This window comes from Fusarium redolens (genome assembly GCF_020744475.1).
Source record: "Fusarium redolens strain MPI-CAGE-AT-0023 chromosome Unknown BKA55scaffold_1, whole genome shotgun sequence".
Classification (NCBI taxonomy): Eukaryota; Fungi; Ascomycota; class Sordariomycetes; order Hypocreales; family Nectriaceae; genus Fusarium; species Fusarium redolens.
In genome coordinates, this window is record NW_025763664.1 from 1,141,763 (window position 1) to 1,167,879 (window position 26,117).

The 26,117-nt window shown below is 49.0% G+C and overlaps 6 protein-coding genes across 6 annotated transcripts; 2 read left to right on the top strand and 4 right to left on the bottom strand.

Moving 5' to 3' along the window:
• Positions 1 to 2,651: 2,651 nt before the first annotated feature.
• Positions 2,652 to 5,333, bottom strand: BKA55DRAFT_588094 (uncharacterized protein; the record flags this gene model as incomplete). Its single annotated transcript, XM_046194747.1, has 1 exon — positions 2,652 to 5,333. The coding sequence occupies one exon, from the start codon at positions 5,331 to 5,333 to the stop codon at positions 2,652 to 2,654; it is 2,682 nt and encodes an 893-aa protein (XP_046056112.1).
• A 430-nt stretch (positions 5,334 to 5,763) lies between these two features.
• Positions 5,764 to 6,100, top strand: BKA55DRAFT_588095 (40S ribosomal protein S21; the record flags this gene model as incomplete). The annotated part of the gene is made up of 2 exons (XM_046194748.1): positions 5,764 to 5,795; positions 5,869 to 6,100. 2 exons carry the CDS (start codon positions 5,764 to 5,766, stop codon positions 6,098 to 6,100), a joined length of 264 nt encoding a protein of 87 aa, XP_046056113.1.
• Positions 6,101 to 6,994: 894 nt separating this feature from the next.
• Positions 6,995 to 8,989, bottom strand: BKA55DRAFT_495998 (photolyase; the record flags this gene model as incomplete). Its single annotated transcript, XM_046186333.1, has 3 exons — positions 6,995 to 7,340; positions 7,394 to 7,594; positions 7,644 to 8,989. The coding sequence occupies 3 exons, from the start codon at positions 8,987 to 8,989 to the stop codon at positions 6,995 to 6,997; spliced, it is 1,893 nt and encodes a 630-aa protein (XP_046056114.1).
• Positions 8,990 to 10,065: 1,076 nt separating this feature from the next.
• Positions 10,066 to 12,100, top strand: BKA55DRAFT_6234 (XRCC4-like factor-domain-containing protein). The gene has a single exon (XM_046196802.1). It carries the CDS (start codon positions 10,292 to 10,294, stop codon positions 11,921 to 11,923), a length of 1,632 nt encoding a protein of 543 aa, XP_046056115.1. The 5' UTR covers positions 10,066 to 10,291; the 3' UTR covers positions 11,924 to 12,100.
• Positions 12,101 to 18,745: 6,645 nt separating this feature from the next.
• On the bottom strand, positions 18,746 to 20,784 carry BKA55DRAFT_498492 (uncharacterized protein; the record flags this gene model as incomplete). Its single annotated transcript, XM_046186556.1, has 2 exons — positions 18,746 to 19,579; positions 19,780 to 20,784. The coding sequence occupies 2 exons, from the start codon at positions 20,782 to 20,784 to the stop codon at positions 18,746 to 18,748; spliced, it is 1,839 nt and encodes a 612-aa protein (XP_046056116.1).
• Positions 20,785 to 23,150: 2,366 nt separating this feature from the next.
• BKA55DRAFT_548334 (mid region of cactin-domain-containing protein) lies at positions 23,151 to 25,023 on the bottom strand. The gene has a single exon (XM_046191114.1). It carries the CDS (start codon positions 24,903 to 24,905, stop codon positions 23,466 to 23,468), a length of 1,440 nt encoding a protein of 479 aa, XP_046056117.1. The 5' UTR covers positions 24,906 to 25,023; the 3' UTR covers positions 23,151 to 23,465.
• Positions 25,024 to 26,117: the final 1,094 nt, after the last annotated feature.

The following is a 26,117-nucleotide window of genomic DNA, read 5'->3' on the forward strand; positions in this document are numbered from 1 at the left end:
CTAAATCCCCAACCAGGCCAAGAATTAATACCAAGCTTATCAATATCAGAGATCTTTCGGCATTTGTGTACCACAAGCCTTACGAACCCGGCATATCCTGTCTTCAACTCCTTTTACGGAAGTGGTTCATCAGAGGATGACAATTTCTGATACATCACAACTCGGCTGCCTTGCATTCATCGTCTTTCGCAACGTGGGATCGTCTCCCGCACGTCATGATAGTGGGATCGAAGGTTTAAGGCAACCCAGATAATTGGTATCACTTGACACATCTGATTAGACGTGATGTGACGCCAATTGAGAGCTGCGATTGGCAGATCTCGTAGGCCGTCAATATGCGACTGAATCCTGACAGCGGAATTAAACACATCAAAACTTATTCAACGTGCGATAACAGTATTGTCTATCCGGAGGTCCTTATCTCGCTGAGGTAGGCTGCGACTTCACTGGCAGCTGATCTCCTTGATGGTGGGATACCAATCGACGTGTTCTTGTTTGGGTTTCCCGTAATGACCATCACAGTGCGATCAATTGCTGATTTGGGGCAACATTTCTTTCATGACTTAACGAAATTCTCTACAATTGATATCGGAGCTCGTTATAATCATGAAATACCGTTACGGACCGGCCCCACTAGCTCCGGTGCGGGAGGCGAATCACAGCCGGGCATCGTCAAAGGCCAAAGGGGCCGCATCGGAGCCGGCGAGTTTACGATGAAAGGAATGTGGCTCCTTTGCTTGATACTTCCTGTGTTGTCACTATAATATTGGCTCAGATCATGGCCGCCATCAGGTCGCTTTAGCTCTTCAAGCTAACGCACCCACGCAACCTTTGGTGTGATGCTCAGTCGCAGGGACCTCACACCTTCAGCTACCATGAGCTCCAGTGTTATACCACTTTCCCTTGCGTAGACGCGATTCTCGCTCAATGGTGCAGCACGGAGGTCCGATTCCGTATGGGATCGTACTTCAAGCATCCCACTTCACTTTACATTCCACCAGTGAGGGACGAACATGTAACAGCTGTATAACGCGCATGGTGAATGACGGCTCGAGATGCTGAATTCGGTGAGATCGCGGCGCCAATCTCGAAGGATAATCAACGCAGAGCCTCAATCTTGCCACAGCTATGAAATGTGATCAAAGATGCCCGCAGGAAAGGCCAATCCGTGCCGCCAGGTCGTGGTGATGCCAAGGATTCTTGATGATTGATTCGCTGGCTTAATGAGGGATGGTTGTGTGGGATGGCTTGATGCATGTAAGTTTCAGGGTTCCAATATGGCAAGCCGGGCCGTGGGCGGGGTTTGAGCGCCAAAAGCCTGGAGGAACTTTGAGGCATGACTTTGGACGCAGATGGCGAAATGCAAGGGAGTCTTTCGATTGTGAGCACAACTTCCCCAGACCATGCAATGGAGTCCCCAATCTGGCGAATGGAGCCACGAGGATAGATCCGTTGCCCAGGTTTCACCAGTTCCAATGTGCTCCACGACAGGACACAGATACCGGAGCTTTAGCTGCAGTATTCGAGATGTTGGATGAGCTGTCATGATCTGCCAGTAAAGGTCAATATTGCCAGAAAATTGGCAACCATTACCAACCCGAGGTCACGAGAGACACACCGCGTCCTTCTCCCCGATAAGGATCCTGGCCGAGATGCGCCCACCACGTAACCGACTCATCTGCCCCAGATTGGGCTATTCAACGCCGCAAGGGAGAACCGAGGCCCATAATTGGTGCGCCATCTGCACCATCCAATGCCTTGTGGATAGACCGATGAAGGAAGAAGCTGCACACTATCGCGGTTTCGTGATGGTGTGCTCTCCCAGCAGCTACTGGAGCAGCTGGGAAGAGCAGAGCCGCAACTGATGTGGTGTGATATCATTGGCGTCCCGTAGCATAGCTGATGATCGAACTCTCGAGGTCGGCTCCTAGAGATGTTGTGTTACAGCGAGCGAAGATAATCCGCCGTGGTGAAAGCCACTAGTTCGAAATATAAATTAGCCACCACCGAACCCGACATCCTAGAATCATTCTTTCAATAACAAAGTTGACCACATGGGCTTGCAACTCGATACAAAAGGCCTAACAGTACTCAATAAGCTTTATCATTCTTGAAAGACCCTTCCTTATTACCAAGTGACATCATGCCTGAGTCTGTGTAAGAGGTGCCTACCTGTTTGACATTCGAACGCTAACACGAGCAGGGCCATGGAAATCTATCTCAACGGCCCGAAAGAGTTGACTGAGGTCTGGGCAGAGCAGGGAACGCAGGGAGCACAGAACAACAAAAAAGGAACAAAGTGAATCTCCCAGGAACTGAAATTGATACCCGCGCAGGCGCACTTGGTGACGAATGGATCAGTGTAAATATGTGAAATGGCGCCCTGGAAAGGCAGCCCCGTCGTTAGGGTAAATTGTATTTATCATTGTTGCCGTATAACCATTGAGCTCGTTCTTGTCTAGTCAAATAGTGAGCACTGTCTCATCCAGGTTTCTACCCCACCTAGCCTTGACAACAACTCCAGACAACGATATCAAACGCTATGCGAAGTATAGAAAACACCTATGCCAGTAAATGCAAATCCATGCTGATGATAACGCCGTTAATTCAGAAGAGTCGAAGAATAACGCCATGCTTGTTATCCGATGGTATCAAAATCGCTTCCGTTCTTTGCCGCGCAGGCTGACCCGCCACAGGCAGCATATGCTTTTCGACTCGCACCATTTCTTGACATCGTTTGGATTGACCTCTCCATCATAGCCCACACGACTAAGTTCGCCCGTATTGAGCCATGCTGCAAGATCTTCTAGAACAATCGGATCGTATATCAATATCTTTTCATGCCAGGATGGCTCTTGTGGGTTAGTAGTACGCGGGGCAGATGTAACAGCGTTGGTGATGTGATCAAACAAGAGAGCTTCTTGATCGCTCTGGGTGGCTGTGAGCGGCGTGCCATCGTTAGTTGTAAGAGACATATCCAGCGGTGGTGGGGAAGAGAACATCTGTTCAGCGTTGGTATCGGGCGAAGAAGCAAAGTCGCTCTCGTTATCTTCGGAGTCAGGGATCTCAATGACATATTTAGCAGTAGTCTTCTTACGGCGAGGTGATGCCGCCACCCGCTTTGATTTCGCTGCTGCTTTAGGCTTGCTTGGAGAAGCAATACCTGGTGTCGAACTCAAACTGTCTTTCCTCGGCCTGCCACGAGGCCTCTTGGGGGTTTCAGGCGGTTGAGCAGATGGAGGCGGTTCTTGGGGCTCAGGGGCACTAATGCTGTTCTTCCGCGGCCTGCCTCTAGGTTTCTTTGGACTACTAGTAGTAGCCGGAGATGTCGCCCTGGTAGTTTTGGAAATAGGTGAAGATAACTTGGTGCTGGTATGGAGGCTTGTCTGGCCTATACGAGCCTTACTCTGCCAACATTGGTCGAGTAGTGCAATCATCGCACTTCTCCGCTTGATAGGTTTGAATCCAAACCTCTTTATTTCCCTTGCCAGTCGAATGTCTGTAAACCCTTCATAATTGGGTCGAGGTGGCTGTGCTGGGAGCTCGGGTAAGCTCTCAGGTCCTTCTGCTGTTGTCATTTGATTCGCCTGGCTAACTTCTGTTTGTGCTAGCGTCGGGCGATGGATGTTAGTGCTTGTTGACAATTCACTGTCGGAAAAGTATGGGGAACCAGCTCCAGAGTTGACCAGACCCTTTTCATCAGGCGATCGTATAGTGTCGCAAGGCTTGGCAGATGGAATATGATCATCGATGACACGGCTCTCGATACAAATGACAGAATCATCTGCACCCAGTTGATATCCAAATGGGTTTGAAACATTACCGACCTCTGAGAGTCCTGTGTCTTCTGCAAGATTGATAACTTCGACATCGAAGAGATCTCCTTCGGCATCACGAGCAGCTGCATCCCAAAGTTTACTTCGTTGTTCCGGTGATTCGATCGCATCACTATTCATAGGTATAGCGAAATCCATGTCGTAGTTCTGATTCGACTGTCTCAAAGCTGCCTGAAGATCCCTGAGGACAGTCGGGGATTCTTCTCTAGCTAGCTGGCTTGAGGTCCCAAAAACAAAATCCTGATTAGCGACCTGAGCCAAAGCCGCACTCGGTGACAACAGCACGGGCTTTTGGGGCACTTTCTTTTTAGGGGCTTTCGATGTTTTCCGTCGTGATGTACTTTTGCCCTTGGCATTCTTTGGTTGCTCATCGGTCAGAGAACCCGCTTCGTTGTTAGTAGTGGGGAAATGATCAAGGATAGAAGCGTTTGGTGGCTCAGTATCTGGCTGACTAGGCACTCTGTATGCAGCCGTTGCAAGTTCCGTAATGGTCCTGGGCTTCTTCTTTTTGGGAGCCTTCTTCGTTGGTGACTTGTCAGGTGCCATGATTGGTGGATCAGTACCCTTTGTCGCTAAAAGTTCGATGCGCTTCCGTTTCTTGAGAAAACTCGACTCTTCGTCTGAAGCATTCATTATGTTGTGAGATGTCGATTCGTTAGGCTCTTCCATGCAAGAATAGCCCTCGACAAGATTCTTGAAGACAGGTAAACGTTGATCCGTCTCAGACGAACCTAACTTTTTGAAAACGGATGAATCTGAATCAATATCGACAATAATTTTCTGAGCTGGAGGGGTCCAGTCTAATCTCCGTGCAGGTGCTTGCTCCAGATGAAGGGGTTCATTCACATCAATCTGTTTCGCCTTTCCCAAAACCTTAGATTCCTCTGCTGGTGGAAAGTGGCTACTCATAGTACCGGTTTTCTTCCTTGGCTTTACAGCCTTGACTTTCTTTTGTTTGTCCTCATCATTATCCTCTGCAGGGCTAGGGTTTTTGCAAGCTGCTTTGCTCGGCTGCTTCTTTGTCGCCGGCTTTGACTTGACAGTCCGTTTAGGTGCAGCTTGTTTTGGCACCTTCTGTTGACGAGGCTTTCTAGTCGACTTGCCCGTGATTTTTATCACCTCTATATGTTCTTCTCGTTCTTTTGGTGGCTCATTGTCCCCAGCAATAAACCCACCGTTTCCAGATGCATCTTCTGCTAGTCCAGCGCCTTTACCGGGGTGGGGTAGTGTCCAAGGCGATCCAGTTGATGGTGTCGAAACAACCTTTGACGTCGGTTCTGTTGCTGGATAGAGTTGGCGAGCAGAGATGAAACCAGATGGTCCATCTATTGGAAGTGCTGCGGCTCCGCTTCCATTTTGTACCGAAGGTTGGGATGTGGCTTTCGTCGTTAAAACGTCCCGAAGTGATGGGAGGTCAGGGGATGAAGAATTGACGTGCAACGGTTGACGTCTTGTGTCTCCTAGTGGCGAAGTCCCGAATACATCAGAGGATACCATGACACTCAAACTAAAGTTTATGGACCGAGAGCGCAGAGCGCATCTCAGGCCCGGTATTTGTAGCAAAATGATGTCGAGGTTGAAAGACGTTGAAAATAAGCAACGGCGGGGTCATGATCTGAGAACGCCTAATCTTAGTATCGGGGTCATAGAAGTGGTTCGCCTTCAGGCGCAAGGGGTTCGCCAAAATGCGAGGCGACACTAATGCTTGCCTTCGCGATCCGATACGCGCTGTCACATGATACGACACGTGATCTAACAAAGGACCCGCCCCACGAACGAGAGGCGTCCCTAGGAAGGTAGGGCCGGGATTTGCTCCACACCCACAATCAAAGATTATTGAGAAATTACTCTACTCATCTTCCTTCTCACCTCTCGTCGACACAACCACTCAAGATCACCCAAAACCACCCTCTTCAAATCAGCCAAAATGGAGAACGACCGCGGCGAGATTGTGGACCTGTAAGACTTCCATTGGGACATTGGATATGGACGCGCGAAGGAACAATTCATGATACTGATACGGCATCACCAGTTACGTCCCCCGCAAGTGCAGCGCCACCAACCGCATCATCAAGGCCAAGGATCACGGCTCTGTCCAGATCTCCATTGCCAAGGTTGACGAGAACGGCCGTGCCATCCAGGGCGAGAACCACGTCTACGCCCTCTGCGGTTTCGTCCGAGCGATGGGCGAGAGCGACGACTCCCTCAACCGACTGGCCCAGCGCGACGGCCTCCTCAAGAGCGTCTGGAGCGGACAGCGATAAAGGATTTAAATCTGTGGGAAAAAAGTTACTCGACAACTGGTCCTGAGATTCCTCGACATGGGAGTCTGACACGAATGGACTACAGGGTTTTGGGTTCGGGCACGAAGGCAATGGGTGAAAGAAACTAGGGTTGGCTGCATCTAGCAAATCCACTTCGAGGCGTTCGGCTCGATTTTGAGACAACATTACGATATCCCGAATTCGTGTTTGAAGATGTGATGAACTGGTTATGCTCCGATATACGGCTAGCGAAGTCTCCTCGGACAGACTTCTCAGGTCAAACCACTCCGAGGATTCTGGGGCTACTTTGATAGTCTCCGTGCCGCAGATTGATTGACTAGGCCTTGAAAAAGCCGTAGCGCTCAAGTCGTTTGCTATGGTACAGATACGGGTCTAACATGAACTTTTCAACTTGTGACTATCCTGCCCTTACGTGCTATTGTAGACCGAATGCCATTCTCCAGCCTCTAGCCTCCAGATCACAAAGTCTGGGCTCGATACGTAGATGCCAGGTCTGCCCACCAGCTCAAGAGCAGTCTTAAGATGCTTATATGTTTACGGCGATGCAAGCGCTCTGAGTCCGTGAGAACGAACTGATCTGAGCTCTTCTCTAACCTCGAGGCTCATCTTCTGATGGGTGATTCAAGGAAGAGGAAACATGGAAGTGGCGTTCCATTGGGCATATGAATTCGACGTCACCAGTATGCGACTGGATCAAGACTGGATGAATTTTACGATGACTTCAGGGCTAGGCGTCAATAGTAGCTAATAGAAGTTCTTGAGAACAAACCGAACAGGGTATTAATGCATGGCATACAACTCTCATAAGTTCATACATATCCAAATGAATCGGCGTCTACTATTAGCCTGAAGGTTGAATGCATCCACACTATATCACTCGCCGCTCGCAAGGCCCTCCTTGTATGCTGCCAACGCTCGATCCCGACAATCCTTATGCGTAACAATCGGTGCGGGATAGCCGTTCTTCTTAGCTTTGGGCCCAGCGTTTCGATTGTATGGATCATGAATAGCCTTACTATCAAGATCCTTGAGCTCCGGAACCCATTTGCGGATGTAATCGCCATCGGGGTCAAATTTCTCGCTCTGTAGTAAGGGATTGAAGATGCGGAAATAAGGTTGAGGATCAACACCAACACTGGCGCTGAAACCCCAGCCGCCATTGTTTGAAGCAAAGTCACCATCGACAAGATGTTCCATGAAGTACCTTTCACCCTTTCGCCTGTGAGGAAGTTAGAGAAACGGCCCAAACATTGATATTTCAACATGACTTACCAGTCTAGCAAGAGGTCCTTTGCCAGGAAACAAGCGACAATCATGCGACAGCGGTTGTGCATGTATCCCAGATGGTTCAGCTGCCGCATCGCCGCATCGACGATGGGAAACCCTGTTCTTCCCTCGCACCAAGCGGCGAAATGTTCGTTGTCGTATGACCATGAGATGTTTGAGTATTCGGGCTTAAAAGGCTTGTTCATGCTGCTCCTGTTAGTCAAACTCACAAGATGCTTGCACATATTTCACTTACCAGACATAAGGCCAATGGACCAAGACGTGCTTGTAAAAGTCTCGCCAAGCAACCTCACTGATCCAAGTTTGGATACCTTCGTTGCCACCGTTCAGCTTCTTCGTCTTGTTTCGGTCACGCGCGGTCCGTACGCATGTCCTCGCACTGATCGTCCCAGACGCCAGATGTACCGATATGGAAGATGTCCCGGCCTCAGATGGAATATTCCTCTTCCTCTGGTAGTTGCTGATCATCTCTTCACAGAATTTGTCCAAACGCTTCTTCGCCTCATGCTCTCCGCATGGCCAAAGTGAGCGTAATCGCTCCTTTTCTTCGCCATCAAGTCGTTTGCTCTTGGGGGCGTCTGGAATGGCAACATCGAAGAGCTTCGCAAAGTCCTTTCGCGCACTGCTGGGGTTCTTCTCAGGTGGTTCGTACAATTCTAAAAGGTCAAGATTCTCGTGAATGTGAGCAACCCATGACCGATACCATGGAGTGTACACTGCGTACTGCTTCCCAGCGCCGGTATGGAGTTCTCCTGGGGGGACAACACAAGTGTCGTGGACCACTTCGAACGCTTTGCCATTTTCTGCGAAATCCCTGATCATCGAGGCCTCGCGCCTCAATTCGTCAACTTCGTATTCCATATTGGCATACAAATGGCTGGCGCCCCATTCGTCCATGAGCTCCAAGATCCGGTTGGGAACACGCTTCCTCTTCTCAACTGTCTCCACGTACAAAGGGATATCGAGCTTTGCAAGATCATGTTTGATGACCTCCAGAGTTCGCAGCATGAAATCGATCCGTACTGGCGATCTCAAATGAGCCTCGTAGTCTTGGGGGCTGATGATGTACATCGCAATTAAAGGAACTCCTGCTTCTTTGGCCCTATCACTGGCTAGAGCCAAAGCTCTGTTGTCGGATAGACGCAAGTCCATCTTGAACCAATGGACGACTGCTTTCTTGACGCCGGTACTCTTACGCTTCTGTGCTGTATCCTCGAGGGCACTGACGAGGGCCTCGATCGGTCGCGGAAGCTCATTATTGTTGTAGGCGCGAGCTCTCGCATTACTCATTTCAGGAGGGTAGAATTTTCGGATCGCAATCCCATTCTCTTCGGCTTCTCCAGCCTTGTGATGAGGTTGGCGCAAAGCATCTGATGAGCTGGAACCATTTGTTTTGGACGTCTTTGCCTTTTTGGCCGGGGGCGATGAAAACTCGCGCTTGGTTCTCTTTGGAGGCATTGTTGTAAAGCTTGCGGGATGAGATATCGTCGTACTTCTTGGAAGTTGAACGCGATTTGGTGTGAAAGAATATCGCAGGGCATTTAGTGGTGATGCATGAATGCAAAGTCTTAACAGTGACATATGGACACAAATATTAACAGATTCGGTTCTGTTTGTCTAACTGATTGAACCAAAGGGAGGAAATTTCAGGCCTCCCCTAATTTAATTTAACTAAAACTCGGCATTGTTTTGCTGCCGCGGTAGTGATATTGTGGCTTTTAAAAAGCATAGAGCTCCGATTTGAAGTACGTCATAAGGTCCCTGGCGATCGAAGCTTACACCAAGCAGATCTGAGATTCATAGATCTCGGATGTTTAGTGACTGTTTCAGCTGCCTGAGTGGCTATTGGCGACTGAAGCATTCTCAAGCCCGTGCTCTGTTAATTTGAGTGTCGGGAGAAGAAGACGGGTTCGATTGTACGTGGTGTTTTATTACCTTACTGGCTGTACCTTAGTTATTGTGCTGTACTATGACTGTGTGAATACTGTTCTCTTGGAGTGAGTCTATCTGTTATGATTGGCTAAAATTCAGGCTTCAACCCGGTGAATGGTGACTGGCATTTGGCTTTGAAACCACCTATTTCAGACCCAAATCGCCTATTAATAATTCTTACCGTTATTAACATTAATTGACAGGAGAAAGTCAGCAACTGGCCCCTGTCAGGACAGCGATGTTGCACCTGCCTTCGCTTTCTACACTCTCGAGGTTTGTGATTGGCCGATTACTCTTACAGGCAGGAGCGGTAGGGGATGGATGGATGGATGCCTGTGCGCAAAACCTCACGCGTTCCATTTCTACTCATCACACGCTTGACCTTAACCTCATCAACACCACAACATCAGTATTACGACGCTCGAAAAGGAGCCTTACAATTTCACTCATAATTGACCATCCCACAAGATATTGGAAACCGATCTCTTCTTTCGTATAAGGAAGGCAGTGGATCGTGATACGATTTCATTAGCTGACCCTTCCCTGACTTTCTACACTACCTTGCCTATCCGCTCACATGAGCTTGTACCACTGCACTGGTCCCAGGCATTCTTGTCAAATACGGTTAATCGAAACGAGGTTGTGACTTCATATCGGACTTCATTCCTGTGTGGTAAAATCTCCAGGCACCTTGTACTCGAGCATTCGCCTCGTTCCCCGTGGATTGGTGTTGTGTAGCACCTCTTTGGCTTAGACTGTCCTCAACACATCATCATCTACTACGCTTTCTCGCAAGTCCGTAACGGACTTTTCGGTCTTATTTGCCACATATTACGGGAAGGTCACAGTTTGGCAATCACTCGAGGCACGTTCTCGGTCAGTGTTGTCGACTATTTCTTCACGTGGTTAGGGATTAGCAGGTCGACACCGACGTCGATTCCTATATCAGATATGTCACAGACTAGGTCATGGCGGCCCCTTCCGCTTGGTTCTTCCCCTGACTTCCCGGTTTTATTGGTGTCCTTCCATACAGACACATCGGCCTACACTATTCATGTAACTGATATGGCCAATATGTGGTCTGAAACACTAGATCGTAAGGCGATCTTTATGAGAGGTTGGAACGAGAACACTAGTATCGACCCTAGTGATACGCCTGACAACATGGCCAAATTCTTGAGCTGCCTCAATACTGCTTTGGATGCTTCTCATCCAGGACACAATGAGGCGAGCATTCGTCTAGGTCGCGATTCCCGGTCCGATGCAGGCGATCATGACCTCGTCTTGAATATCAACTATGAAATACCTGGATTACAGCCGCTGAAGTGGCCCATGTACTTGAAGAAGCTGCCGCCCTCCAGCATTGCAACACATCTCGTGTTGCCTTTAATCCAGGCACATCACGCAAAGGATCTTGAAATCGAATTCCTGACTCGATCTCTGGGGAACAAGGACGCAGTTATCAACAAGCTCCTGGACAAGTTAGAAGCCGTGGGGACAGGTATGGAGCATGTCTTTAATGCTCTATCGGGAAAGAAGAAGATCTCTAGAGCTGCGGCTGCTGAGAAAGTGCCTGGTCTTGCCCCTTTCGACCACCGGCGTTGGAAGTCTGGCCTTGCGTATGAAGAGAACTGCCCTAACGACGCTGAGTCCTTGGTACAATGCGTATTCGAGAAGGGAGGACTACAATTTGAGCCTATAACTGACAGCGTTGAGTCCCCTCGGTTGGACCAGTGGTGGCAAGATTTCAAGGACGCATCCTCCGTCGCACATCCACCTCAGTACAAAGCGGCTGCTGCGAAGGACAAGTCACCGACTCCACAAGACTCCGAAAAAGCACGTATTGAGGAAGACGATGATGACTTCCAAGTTCAGTCTACACCCCCACGCCTTGTGGCTCAGGGCAAATCAACGACGCATGCGAAGGAAACACCAGTTGCCGATGATGCGTCTACAGAGGGAGAATCGTTGGCTTCGGCAGGCAGTGTATCACCAGGTACTGGCACACGCAAAGCGGACAAACCTGTTCGTCGATTAGGAGCACTCGGTGGAAAGAAGCAGTCAACTCCACCTCTTTCCCCCAGCCCTGTAAAGTCACAGGCTCAGAAAAAGCCATTGAGTCAACAACGCGATGATTCGGAGACGGCATCCGAGTCAGAGGATGATGATAAACCAGCTACTGTTGAAGTTGAGGATCTAGCCTCTTCATCTTCATCACCACCACGGCCAGCGGCAAATAGAAGCGGCCTTGGACGTATAGGAGGCAACAAGCCGAAGCGGCCTGTTGAAGAAAAGCAAGTAGCTCTTGATCCTGAAGCGGCCGAACCTAGCACGACAGCAGTTTCTCATCGTCATCCCAAGAAGTTAGGTGTTATTGGGAAGCACAAGGACAACAAGGATGAAGTAACGAAGACAACGGACGAAGATAATCGAGGGGGTCGAGCAGGAACAAAGGAAGCCATGGCAGAGTCCCGACGTAGAGAAACCTCACAGGAACGGGCGGACCGAAGGCGAGAGGAACTCAAAAAGGAGCTTGAAAAGAAAGCTGCTGCTGGTCCCGCTAAGAAGAAACGAAGATTTTAATCTCATATTCCCTACTTTTGAAGTAACAAGGCTAGCCGCCTGGCGATTTACTGTTAACATCTCCCGGTGCGATGCATATGGACAATTCGATGTCAACTCTGGCAACTAATAATGCCTCCTCGAAGAATACACGATCATTGATAAATTGACAATACGATCTTCCCAATATGAATGAGCGATCAGTACTACCTACCAAGATATGTACCTTCATATATCGGTTCAATTAAGGGAGGTAGCATCATCAGACGCCCGAAACCATTTCAAACAGCTGGCCCAAGGTTCCATATTTTGTGGTGATTCAACATTGTTCGGGAAATCAGCAGGTGGGTGTTCAAGATACTTCATTTACCATGGATGTATAACATGAGAATACGCTGCGCGTATCCGGCCGCACAGGACGCCATCGATGCAACCTCACATGTTCATGCTGTGAACACCGAGGGAGACCAAGTCAGTGGAACCAAGAGAAGCCATGACAAATACCCCTATCTGTCGTCTCGAACAATTATCTTGGTTGATTCCCCGTTTACGTGCAATCCATTGCTACTCATCTGGCATCCACTGACATCACAAATGTCTGGAGTTTTCATGTTGGAGCGGATTGTTGTTCCCCCATACAACTAAATCCCGTCCTTGTGCATCAATTGGAGTATGGCATAGCATGGCAGGCGCCTCGGTGTCTTTTTCTGATTTTGAATTATTTCAAGGGCTCCAAGATTGAGGGATCTTTACCACAGAGCCATCGGCGACAAGGTCCATGCCCACTCCCATATATCAACGGTTATCTCTACGCTACAATTGATATATATCTAACGAAAGATTAACGCGAATTCGTTAGTCTCCAGGTCGTTGAATGAGATCCCTGCATAAGTTGGCACAGTCTTTCAAAATTCAAAGGCTGCTTTTGAGATGAAAGCATGAGAATGTGGTCAGTTACAAGGCAGAGATTCTGCAAAATCATAACAATCGTATGATTGAGGCTTAAGGAGGCGCTCTATGGCGTACGGCTGGAAAACGCTGAAGACACTCCTTCAACTTCCAAGACACCACACTGGAGAAACTGCCAGGCTCAGTCATAGTGCGTTGAGTAGACTCGGTCTCGTTGGAGAGATAGCAATACATTGTGTTGCGATTGAGGGGCCATTTTTAGCGTTCTTCCGCTAGCCATTGGATCTGACATGGAGCTCATACACCATCTGTCACGCGGTAGTCGCACATAACGGTAATGCATCAAACAGACGAGATTGTGGCACATACTTTTGAGGTGCTCATGGACATGAGGGTGGTGGATCCTACTCAAGCTCATGGATTAGTGCAGCAGCCAAGAAACGCCTCGAGGAGTGTGCCTAGGCGCAACCAACGAGAACGCATACTGAATGTGGAGAGCTCCGCAGACCATGTCAGTGTGCCATTACGAAATTCCTTACAGCAAGGGTCTCTTTACAAGGATCAGCGATGCACACCCTCACCATTAAAGCCAACAGATCAGATGCCGGTCCTTGCGATGAGTGTTACTTATTGTGAGGAGAGCGAAAGGGAGCGGAAAGGACAGCTCCACGATGATCTCAACGATGGGCAAGCTGCGGCAAGCTGGCTGCAATATCAGCAGGGCTGATAGGATGACAGGTCACTGACATTTGACACACTGAGAGCAAACCAGGTCTTCAAGACATGAGCTCTTACTGCCCTAGCTGCTGTTGCAATCGCGATAGCTGCGCTAAGGGCTGGCTTACTCGGAATACTTTCGGCTCAGAGAGATAGCGATAACAACGCAGGGTCTCGAGTCAGAATGGACAATTGTTAAGCGATGCCCTGACTCTGAAATTATTCCCTATGGCTTCGAAAGTGGCTCAACGACTATTTCCTGCGGTCAAATCATTGCTCGCGGGCTTGTCAGGGCACATGGGTTGGTGAGATGTTGGTTGAGCTCGAATCGTTGTCGCGATCTGGAAAGCAAATCTCCCCAGATCGTAATTAATATCGATAGTGGATCAGGTGGCTGCAAATGCTTGATGGATCGTACCAGGTACCGGGTTGCGGAAAATGCGTCCGACCGCCAATTGATGTGACTCGATCGAACTGGATGGTTTCTCCAAATTGGAGCATGGCACAGCACACCAGGAACGAAGATCGACGATTAGCTGGCTAGGATCATGCCCTTGACGAACCAGGTTCCCCAGTCAAACTGGTATGGGTCTCATGAGGCAAGTCACAGCACGATCTCGGTATCTCAGTCATTTAAAGTGATTTTGCCCGTGATTCCGCTGCGACATTTGTATTCTTGATCCTCTCTGTGTTCACACAATAGCCAACTCAGTATCATTCATGGTCAATGATTCGCGGCTCTCTTCTTCTCAAGGCAAGGATTTGGAAGCAGATCGTGGACGGAGCAAGTGCATCTAAAACTGAACAAGTGCATGTCAAACAACTTCAATTTGGAGTAGCTGGCATGTGTGACGTTGGTGACATCAGATTTCTGGACGAATGAGGACTGCAGAGATATGCGATCACCACCATCTCTTTAACACGCTACTACCGGTATGCATCGTTGGTGGCTTTTCAGGGCGCAAACGATCACGCTTTGCTCATTTTTGGAACATGATCGTCTTGGAGGATTAAGATGCGTTGCCGAGGATTATGAGGGATCGGATGTCCATCTCATGCTTAGGGTTACGCCTTCGCAACCGCCGACCTGAGAGCTTACAAAGTATCCTGAGGCGTCTGAACAGGGGTGGGCGCGGCTGCTCTTCTCTGATTGCATCACAGAGATGCGGTGTTGTGTGCCAGCAGAATGCGAACTCTGGAAAGGTCCTGCTTGAACTCTCAAGTCCGCTGTGAGCTGCTGGGAGTACCGTGTGAAAAGGCTCAGCCGATTCTATTATATGACTACTTACAGCACAGTACAGGCCTTATCTCGCTTTTGGCAACAAGGACGAACCATGCCATGGCCTGACAATAGCAAGCTTAATAATGAATAGGCAAGGCTTCAGAGCCAACAAAAATGCACACACGCATACTAAGTTTAGAGGTTAATCCTCCCCCACTCGGAATCTCCTTGTTTCAACCTGCAGCGGTTGGGGTCTGTTAGGCAGGCTAGGCAGGCCAAGTCAAGCCAGGCCAGGGAAATGCCATGTTGGTATTTTCTTCTCTTCTAGTTCCTTACTAGTCAAGCTGCAGAAGACACGACGACACTAGAGCGTGTCTGCTAAGCCCCGCTAGTCCTTTGATCGCCAGCCATAGTTGGTGCAGAACGCCATGTTCCTATTGTCATTGTTGGCTACAAAGCTAACTTAGTGCCCTCTCTTTAAACGTTGAAGCATATCGGCATACGCAACAAACGCAGGGGCGTTTTGCTTTCTTTTTGCCTATTCGAGCCTTTATACGAGGCCACGCGTGGCATCAAGTCGGGGCTGCGAAAGGGTCTGGTTGATGAAGGCGGGGACGTATGGGCTTGACCAGAAAGATTAGCTCTTTCTCATTGATGACGACCCTGCCCGGCCCGTTCCTGGTTGGATGGTTGAGGCAGCTGAGCTATCAAAGGTGCCAAAAACGCCCATACATGACGAGTGGTGCAATGCCAGCGGCCGCTACGATGAAGCTTAATGCAAAGGCCGAGCAAAGACGAGAGGCCGCGGGTTATTGATGTCTATTACATCAATGGGGTAATTTTTAGCCTTGCCTCGCGATGAATTTTCTACTTCCTATACCATCGAGACTTTCCCACTCATTCTTGCTATACCATATACAGTACGGTACAGCACAGCACAGCACAGTATTGCGTATTGCCAAGTTGCATCGGGTCTTACATCACTGGCCAAATTCTTGGGCCTTGTTGGTTCTCAGCGCCTGAAATGTGAGCCCGCAATCGACAAAAACTCTCAACAACACTTTGCTTAGGTTTAAGATATCTAAGGCCCCACACCACCAGCCATTCATCCATCCATGATTAAATTCAGCTGAAGAACTGGCTTGAAAATTGATTGTATTGGTAAAGGATAGGACCCGGCAAAGGGACCCTAATCCTCAAAGACGACTACAAGGATGTTGAGGAGAAAAAGAAAAGCTGAAGCAAGAAACGGGCGATCATGTGAGACACAAGATGAGGCTTGGCAAGACAGGGAAAGATTCGGGGTCGCTCTGTCGTCTATTATTGCGGATTCCGAACCAACGTCTTCGTGCTAAGTGCTTGACTGTCGAGAGTGTGGCTAACGTTGATGTGCTGTAAGCGCAGTCCAACCCAACCCAGATCTAATAATACTCGGCAGACGTTGCACTTGTTTTCTACAGTGTTTCTTTGCCGTACTTGAAAGATTGAAGAGGGAGTGTGAAGGGGAATGGCAGTGGCAGTGGCAGCGGGGAGCGCAGAGCAACGGCCCGCGCTGGGCGGTTTCGACAATGATGCTTGCCGGCCCAGACACCGATAAGCAACTGGTTTTGTGTTCTGTTGGTCTCTACGTAGTGAACTGAACTTGGGGATCGATGCATGATGCATGCTTATTCCAGACCAGAAGTGGAGATTCGATATCTCGTTGTCCCACTCACTCTCAGATCTGAGGCGCCTGTGCGATGAGGCTAATATTGAGATTATTCCCTCTCGATCTCCGTTACTCTCTGGTTATTCCCTCTTTGGGATACGTACACCCCGCGCAGCTCGCTCACTCACCGGCGTCTAAGCTCCTGGCGATCATGACAACCCTCACAACGTAGCCGACAGCCCCCGGCCCTACCTCCACAATGAGAATAGTGCAGCTCAGCGCGATTGAGGGAACCGACTAAGACGACTACAGTCGACGACACGACTTGACAGGGGACTAGGATGAATAGAAAAGAAGAGAGAAGGGAGGGGCAGCCGGATCATTTCCTGTTGGCTCAGCTTCGTTACCAGTCTGTCGGTAACCAATGATATTCTTGAACTACTCGACAATGGGGGCCTCATGAACCTTGCTTATTCCCCACTCCCACTACGAAAAGCTGAGTCCAAGCCAGGGCAATGAGAAACAGGGGTCGAGCGGGGAGATGGACACAGCAACCAGCATCGGACTACGCTCAACTTCTGCTTCTGCTTCTGCTGCTGGCATTGCATTCGATTTGCAGCTGCCGAGCCAGATGCCAACACAACTACACAGCCAGACTCATCGTCCAAGATCGTAGACATGAATGGCACAAGCCGCAAGGGCCAAGTCTTCACAACATTTACAGTGGAAATCACACCAAAACTTTTGAGTTTAGAGTTGTATTGTTTTGTATTGTCATTTTTGCAGATCTACAGATGCTAATGTACGAGCTGCGTTCAACGCTCTTCAAAATTCCATCTATCTGATTTTCTCCTTTTATTGTTGGGCACCCATACCCAGCCATCTTCAATGACAAAGAGAAGACTCAATAAGGGGCTACAATGACAATTCAATTCAAGGGCCAGTCTGGTATTCAGCTTGGCATGTAGCAACAAAGGCGGTTGTGAGGGATGCTCTTGGTATTGATACCGGAAGCGGCATGAAAAACAGGCGTTTGTAAGTAGGATGGTTGAGACATACAAGATGGGGGGATAACAAGCCAATTATGATAATGAATAAACAATAAAGACATTAACACGCTTGAGGAGAAGACGTTTCGCTCGTCTACCCCATTGATCGCCCAGCCGAGCAAGCAGCCAAAATCACAACGGAAATGATGCATCTTTGTCGGTCCTCGGGGGGCAAAAGATGGAGCGCATCGTCTAATCAAAACGGAAAGCCACCCAGAAAGAACAGGAGAGAAAAGGAAAACTGAAAGGAAACAATACCCAATCGAAATCAAAACCGAGTCCAAGTCTCTTTCTATTTTGAGTACCCTTTTTTATGCGCCGATGCGACCTAAAAGTCGCAGTAAGAATACTCCTTGTTGTAGTAATGAGACGACAAAAGCACAATGCGATTTTGTCATCCGAGTGCCAGGAAGCTGGAAAATGATAGATATCAGCAAGGACATGCATCCATATCCATGCATTTGGATGCGGGCGTTTCTTGTCTGCTGTAACCCCCGCTTCGATATGATAATGCCAAGCCAAGGCGAGTCTACCTAATGAGCTGTCGAGCTACCATGACGATGACTTGCTTCAATGTAAACATGCCATGACCTTGTTCTTGATCATTCAAGATAGTTAGGTAGGTAGGTAGGTAATGAAGAATGGTAGTCAAGAGTGACAATACCGTAGTAATCAGCCCCAAAGGCTCGGCGTCTCGCGCTCAACCCATGACCGCGAGTCTATGTGTTCGGATGGGAGGTGATCCGCCCGTGACCTCCAGGGTCTGTGTGGGGTTCAGCCTAGTAAGTTGGAGAGTAGAGTTAAGTTAAAGGTTGAATGTGGTAAGGTGAGTTAAGGTAAATTGAGGTAAAGTTGTGTTGGTGGTGGTGGTGGTGGTGGTGGTGCCCTGTTGTTTGAAACTGCCACCATCCCTCTTCCATCTAAGGGCGTCGAGTCGAGTCGACAAAAGAATGGAAGTTGATTTGCTTTTTTCCAGAATCACGCACTCACTCACTCACTCACTCAATACTCTTCACCCCTCTTTTTCGCGGTTCCCGTGGTGGCGCAGAGGTGCGGATAAGCAAGCTGGTCGATCTCTCTGGAAGAACACCAATTTTCTCTCTTTCTTGTTTTTGTTTTCTTTTCGTTGTTTTCTTTTTTCGCCTCTCTCGTTTTCTTATCCTCTTCTTTCCCCTGCCAGTAAGCCCGTTGTTGATAACGTCAATTACTGTAGCTCTCGTCGGCCGCCAACAAAACTAACAAGTGACATTGGTGGCTTGCATTCGCCTCGGGGTGTTTTGGACGGAATATTTCCATATTCAGAGTGCCTGGCCGTCCCAGCTGTAGGCGTCGTTAGGGCCGATCCCTATGAGGCGATCGTCGACTCCGCCGCTAGCGCTAGCACCAGCACCAGCACCAGTAGGGCTATTGTGACCACTGCCTTGATAGACACCTGTGACGTCTACCATCCCATACGGATATTCGCACGGAGATGACCCAACGTACATGCCCTGGGTGCCACTAGGCAGTGTATACGCGGTAGTGCCGTTGCTGTTACTGGCGCTAGAGCTGACTGCATGCCCGTGTATTAGGCTCGGCTCTGGAAGCATGAAGCCAAACCCACTTGAGTCGGGTGTCATTGGAGAATACTCCTGCTTGGTGACTGGTTGAGGCATTCTCTCGACTCGTGGCATCATCAGGTCCTCGTAGCCCCGGTGCTGCGGCTGTGGTGACTGATACATGCTCGGCATTGTAGTCGCCCGGCGCATGGGATGAGGGGGTGCGATGAAGTTGATATGGTGGGACCTTGGTGCCATGCTCGCCTCATGAGTGTATTGACGCTCGCGCATTCTCATGTCGTTCGTTAGGAAATCGCCCTTGTGAATTGAGCCACCCTTGGCGGCAATTGGGCTGTGTCGCTGTGAAAATCTGTCATCATATGGGTGATGATGGTACTTGCGCCCCATTCCTCGACGTGATGTGTTTTTGCCGCGGTATTTTGTTGTGCTCTCAACTCCATTTTGGACGGCCCAATCCTCCAACACCCATTCGGTCGCCTTTTTAGCTTCACCAGTTTTAGTTGAGCCTGAACCCTGCTCCGTTGCTCTCGATGCCGAGTCTGACGCCTGCTTGTGTTCTCGTTTGACAAAAGCCTACCATCAAGATCCACTGTCAGCCTTCATCGAAACTCTTGTAGCATGATTCGTCCAAGCCCCCAAGAAGCGTTGGCCCGTGTACATATGCAGCTTCTGCCGCAAGCTATACCCGGTAATAGCAGGGAGGTTGTGGAAACAAGATCTGAGACAGCAAAGTCTAGAGAGTGCATTGCTTGGGGGTTATCTTCTTAACATACCTCATTCATACTCAGGTTGTGGCGGATGCTATTCTGCCAGCCTTCGGCATTCTTGCCCGGTCTCTTCTCTGACTTGTCCTTTTTGATGTCTTTATCAGTGTTCTCACGGAACCACTGATAAATCTCTTGAAGAGTCATGGCATGATCTGGAACGCTCATCAGAGCTCGGTAGAGTAACTTGGCGTAGGGTTCATCTGTCTTGGCGCCGCCAGCAGCCGCGGCTTGAAGCTCCTGGCCTTCTTGAACCACTTTTGAGTTCGCGCGGTACTCTGGTACACCGGCGGGTGATTCATGTCGAGCTTCCATGTGCACGGGAGTTCCGAGAAGAGGTTCTTGCGGGGAGCCGCTGCATGATAGTGCTCCAGCTGATGAACTCGGGATTGTCACTGGGGAGTAGTTGTGTGGCAGGCCGTCAATCTCATTATCGAAAACCTGATTCATACCGCCACCTGAGAAAGGCGTCAGGACCCGAGGGCCTCTGACGGGATACCCTTCGTTTGATGTCGGTGTGCCAATGCGGAGATTCTTGAACGAGTTCTGTTGAACAGGGTCTGAAGGTTGAGGAAGAGGGAAGTCTGGAGAAGACCACGTCCTTGGTGAAATAGGTGATGGGTTGTAGCAGCTCATTGGGGCACTGCCACTGCTTGGGGAACTTTGGTAAGAGTAGTTGTCATAATCGTCAGATCCTGGTGGAGGTGAAGGCCAGACTTGGTGATGACTTCGAGGCGGATATTGAAAGCCTGAGGTCATGGAAGCATACACAGTCGCATCATGAGTCGGATGTGACGTCTGCTGTTGGTTCTCTTGGTGCTGTGACAGGGTCGAGCCTAGAGACAGCGGACCAGTTGATGATAGATGAGATGGTTGATCTTGAGGGCCCGAAGAGAGGGCATAGTATGACTCCATACCGGTGAGCTCTGATACGCAAGGTGATTGTTGCCCGTGACCCATTATAGTATTGGTGTAGCTAGAAGCTTGCTCGTCACCAGGAAACGGTGTATCCATTGCGACCTCTGTTGAAGTCAAGGACGCTTGTTTGGAAGGAAGTACAATGAGTCTCGTGGGTGGTTTGATGGTGTTCTCGGAACAAGGAGATTTCTTCACTCAGGTACCAAGCAATGGGAAGCGAGGTGAAAGGGAGATGTTGATGAACAAGATGAAGAATGGAGGGAGAGGTCGGGAGATAGCAGAACGTTACAATAGACACAATGGGACAAGGACAAGAACGGGGGCAAGGAAAGATGGCGATATTTGATGCCGAAGCGAAGGGTGCTTGTGCCTCCTCCCGCTCGTTTGGGGTAGGGCGTGGAGTTGCAGGGCTGGCTTTTAGACAACGGCTTCGTTTAGACGTCGATCCGTTGATAAACAAATGCCCGTTGACAGATTCAGCAATCTTAGCTTTTAGATCTCCCATCCACCTTCATAACCGTCGAAGCTTATGGGCAAGGACCTCAGATCGTAGTCAAGGTCGCTCGGGGGGCGTGTGCCAAGTGAAAGGGCGAGGGCCGACCAACAAGCGCCTAACAAGCCATGGTGGTCTGTGGCAGACAAGGAAAACGGACAAGGACGCCATCTGTAAGCCACCCCACGGGGTAGCTGATCACCGACGGCAAGCCTCCCTACTGACATGCATTTGTGTTGTAAATTTGCGCCTGTGCTTGTGTGTTTCTGGCTGTGTTTTGTGTGTGGCCATCAAATGCAGAGTCTAGAAGATGTTGGACGCGCAAATGAGTTCCCACTGGGGCCTCTCTGCCTCTGCCTCCTCTGCCTTCTCTTGCTTCGACTCCAGTGACGTCTATGAGCCCTGCCTGTCAGAAGAGTACCATGCCTCAACAGGCACTATATGTCACCTCATACGCCACAGGTGCATGCACTCCCATGCCCTGGTCCTTGAAATTGCTTCAAGATACTGTATGTAGGTTCAGTACTTGCTTGAGCGGAGCAACCAGGCAAGGAGAGTGAGCTACATGCAGTGGGTAATTGCATCAAGAATGAGATGGTCCAAGGGCCCTGATCCAAGGTCCCGAACAGAACGTGCAACCTTAGAACGATAGCTCCTAACAAGAAATGTGCCGATATTCGTTGGACCAGTTCGGAAGCCTCGTGTTGCTTACCCCTTTGCGTATCGCCAAATCTTCCTTCTATTCTATCAAAACGTCCCTCCCAATCTCATCAGGCAAACCTGGTATGTATCGGGACCGAGAAGCATCATACCCTGTAAGGTACATGTTACCAACGGCCTCAAGTCACTTGACGGTAACTCAGCTGGCTTGTACTCTCACCAACGGGGCTATCGCGGGTAGTCTGCGTCTCAAACGGCACCTTGCATTTCAGACGATACCAATCGGGACACCAATCTGGATACCAATCAGACCGCCAATCAAAGCATCAGCCGGTGCCCGTCCCGTTTGAATCCCCGTTATCCATATGTTGCTGTTGTGAATCAGTATGGAAGCTGCCGGAGAGCCGTTAGAAGATTGCTGAAGCATAAAATCACCACTACTCTGCGGTCCGCTGCGTCAAAGAACATGCAAAGAACAATCTTTCGAAGCTTCATCGACGGGTATCCGACTAGAAGTCAGGATTTAAGGCATCATCAGGCTTGACGCAGCTGTTCTGACTGGTGTTTGCTGCAACCAACCCTCTTGTCATATCTCTGATTGCCCAAGCTCCGCGTGGATTCCACTCAAAACATAAACGTATAGATGCCCGAGTGGTTTGGTACTGTCTGTTCGACCCGGTCCGTGAACTCTTGCAAGTGACAGATTTCTAGAAGCCTTCTGATGCAGTAGGCCTGATGATCCGAGTTTGCATGCCATACTCATTGCAATGCTTGTGACAATTAATTGAAACATTGCTGCAGCAATCGTTGCTGGTCTGAATGTCTGTCTGTTGGAGAGGTGTAGATTCAGGGACATAAGATGTAATTTCATACCTGGTCTGCGCAGGTTCTTGAACTGGGCGATCAAGATCAGGACGATGATCAAATAAATCCAGTAGGTAGCAGGATACTACTCCAGCATCGCCCCAACCTTTGCCCACTCTAGCTCTCTACCAATCCCCGCTCTGAATCCCGAATTAGAAACCCTCAAATAGGTAGTACAGGAGTATCAATAGACATGACCTGGATAGGGTACACATGTCGAAGGCTATTAACAACCATCATGATGCAAGCCTTATCAGGCAGGGCGGATTGGCCCGCCCTCCCGCTTGAAAACTTGCATTTTTGTCCTTCCCATACTCAAACTCAACGGAACGGGGGATGCATAAGCGGGTTTCCCTCCCCTTTTCATCAGGTGATGACCTAGGTTTGCTCGGACTAGGCGAGGACGGACGCAACTCCTAGCAAGAGATAGTGGGTAGCGATCCCGGAACTACTTCCGGTAGTAGATCTGGAGAAACGTGTTAGTCTGATCGAACAGGCTGGACCAACAGATATGGTTTCGAAGTCATACCTTTTTGAACTGAAAATGCAACTGCAAGATACCCTGTTTAGTATGCACGGTTAGCTTTGTGGGTTCATGAGCTTGTAATGGAGGGGCGATGGCGTCTGAAAGCATGGGCCAAAACGGCTGTCACCAACATAGACTGGTCTGGGCTGCATAAAGTGCAGTCCACCCAATGGCCAAAGCTATCGTCGCAATACGAACTCAGGGCGGCTAATGCAGAGGCAGAGTGGCCCTGCCTCATGAAGTGAAGCGGAGAGGTCCAGATGAACGTACCTTGTCGAAGGAGCTCTTGAAGCCTCGATCCTTCTTGGCGCTATAATCCCACTCTCGATCAACAATGCGGAACGCAATATCCTCGTATGGGGGGCCTGCCATGAACCGTATTAGGCACGTGTCCTCCTCACCAGCAGCAGCAAACGATTCCCCGCGTCTGCGGCCGTGTTCTCGAATGATCTTGAAGGTTGGTGCCTTTGTCTTGTCGATGAGCTCAGGATAGAATATGTTGAACTTGTAACCTTGAACAACCTTGGGTGGTGGATTGTCGTGGTCGTAATGAGTCTGATTATACTTGTTCCAGTCGTAACCCATTTGGACGCGATTGAAATAGTGTGGCTTTCGGGGTCTGTATTTATCTGCCCATTGAGGCTTAGAAGTGGTAACGGCCTCTTCGCTGGTAAAGATCTCCTCGTTCTCGTCAACACCTCTAGCAACCTCTCGATCATACAGTGCTTTGGTTGCCTGTGAAAAGTCCACGTTGTCGGCCTGAGAAAAGCGTTCAGTCCCTGGTGGGGCTGATGAGCCCGCATGTCTCGAGGATGAAACAGGTGCAGGAGTCACCTTTTCATCTGCAGCTGATGCAACTGGCTGAGAACCAAATGTCACCTTGGGGGCAGAAGTCGACTGGCCCAATGTCTTGACCTTGGTTGGATCGCGCTCCTTGAGTTGGTTGAGGCGAGTCTCCTTGATTGTCTCGTATATTTGGTTCAGCTTGGCACGAGCTTTCCACACTCGAAGGCTTCGCAGCAACTGTTCCCAGTAATCCGTGTCGATATCCTCGTTAGATTGTAGCTTAGCTTTGATCTGCTTTTCTAGAGCCTCCAGCTGATCGTGCGTCTTGGGGGCGAGAATCTTGTCGATGTCGTCTGAAACACTGCTTACAACCCTTCTCTCATGGCCGTGCGGATCTAATTTCGCCTTCCTATCTTTACAGATGGTCTGAAGCGCTCTCCAATATTCTCGGTTGGTCGCATTGGTTTCGAGCACGTGATAGGAGGCGATATCAGATTCCAACTCGGCAATTTGCTCTGCATCAAGCGAGGCAATAACATCTCCAGGTGCGGGAACATCGATTTCGATATCAGCGTCGTCGTCGTCGAAGATATCGCGGTCTGTATCGATATATCTTAGGTTGAATGCCAGGTAGTCGATAGGCTTCGCGCGGCCTTCTCGAATTCGAATATCCGCCTTCTTCTTGGACTGCTTCAGTACGAACTTGTCCTCGTCGGCAACAAATTGTCGCGATTGCTCGTCTTGGGTCAAGTACTTGGGGTTGATCTTGGAACCAGTTGGTTTGGTGGACTTGGTGACTCGGTTGGTTGGATCATGTCTGGGAGATGTTACATCTCGTCGGCTAGGGGACCGTCGCCCTGAAATCATAGCTTTACGTCCAGGATCCATGATTGATAATTGTAGATGATGATGATTTGGAAGGGAGACGAGTTTAATGTTTGAAGCATCAGGGAATCATCGATCTTATCGGTGAAAAGTGGATACCATCGTTGGAAAATCCTTATCGACAGGAACGCCTTGAGGCGCGCGAGCACGTGACGTAATACGACATCTCACTTACACGAAATTGAAGTTCATGGGCCAAGTTATTTCGCACTATGTATGTATATCTTTAAAAATGAGGATTGTGCTTTACTGGGGGCTTGGTCGATCCTGTTACTGCGAGCCTATATTGAAATTTTTGGCTTTCAACATTAGGGGTCCAATGGTTTTTGACGCCATCATTCCAGACTTATCAAACTTGACTTACATATCCAGATTTGGTGCGAGGAAAAGTCAGGCATTGGGAAATATTTGAAACAAAATAACAATTTTAACCCTTATGGATGTTGTGTAATTGTATCTACGGATGTCGTCGTGTATTGGCTTGTAGTATTATCTTTATTGATGTGAGTTACGCTCTTCATTGTTGATGTATTTAAGGTATCCCTAAATATCATGGGATAATTAAACCCGCACTCAGTAATTTCAACAGCTTGATATGTCTCAATAAATAGTTACTACGACCTTCGGGGAGTGATACCTCTCCATTGTATCTCTTGGTCGCTCTTAGATGAACATCATATTCACAAAATGCGCTGTTGTAATACTGAACTTCATCCTCATGCAACAACTTACCCTGTGCCACCTCGACACTCAATCTCAACCCACCAGCACAACCCATCAGCACATAAATTCACAAAAGTCTAGACCAGCAAAACATCATTCATACTGCTAATATTCACACCAATAAGAGTCGTTAAATACATCAATTGAGTTAATTTTCCGTGTTTAAGCTTGAGAAAGAAAAACAACAGCCTTACCTAACAGGGGTTGGTGCGGCCATTTGAGCAAGTTTATTATCATCTCAAACTCGCTCTCTCTCAGCCATCCCCCGCATGGTCTGACCTTATTGGGATAAGATGTGATGACAGGCAAGTGAGAATCATGCTCAGACTCCGGATCTTATGCTTAAAGAAACCTTCTTTCTAAGCTTATAGTGAGAAAAGAAAAAGAGAGTTCATGAGGATGTATAGTAGTATCATCATGAGTTGACTGAATTGATCAACGTTTACACTGCAGATGCATCTATATAGCATGCTCCGGCCAAAGACCGTTGAC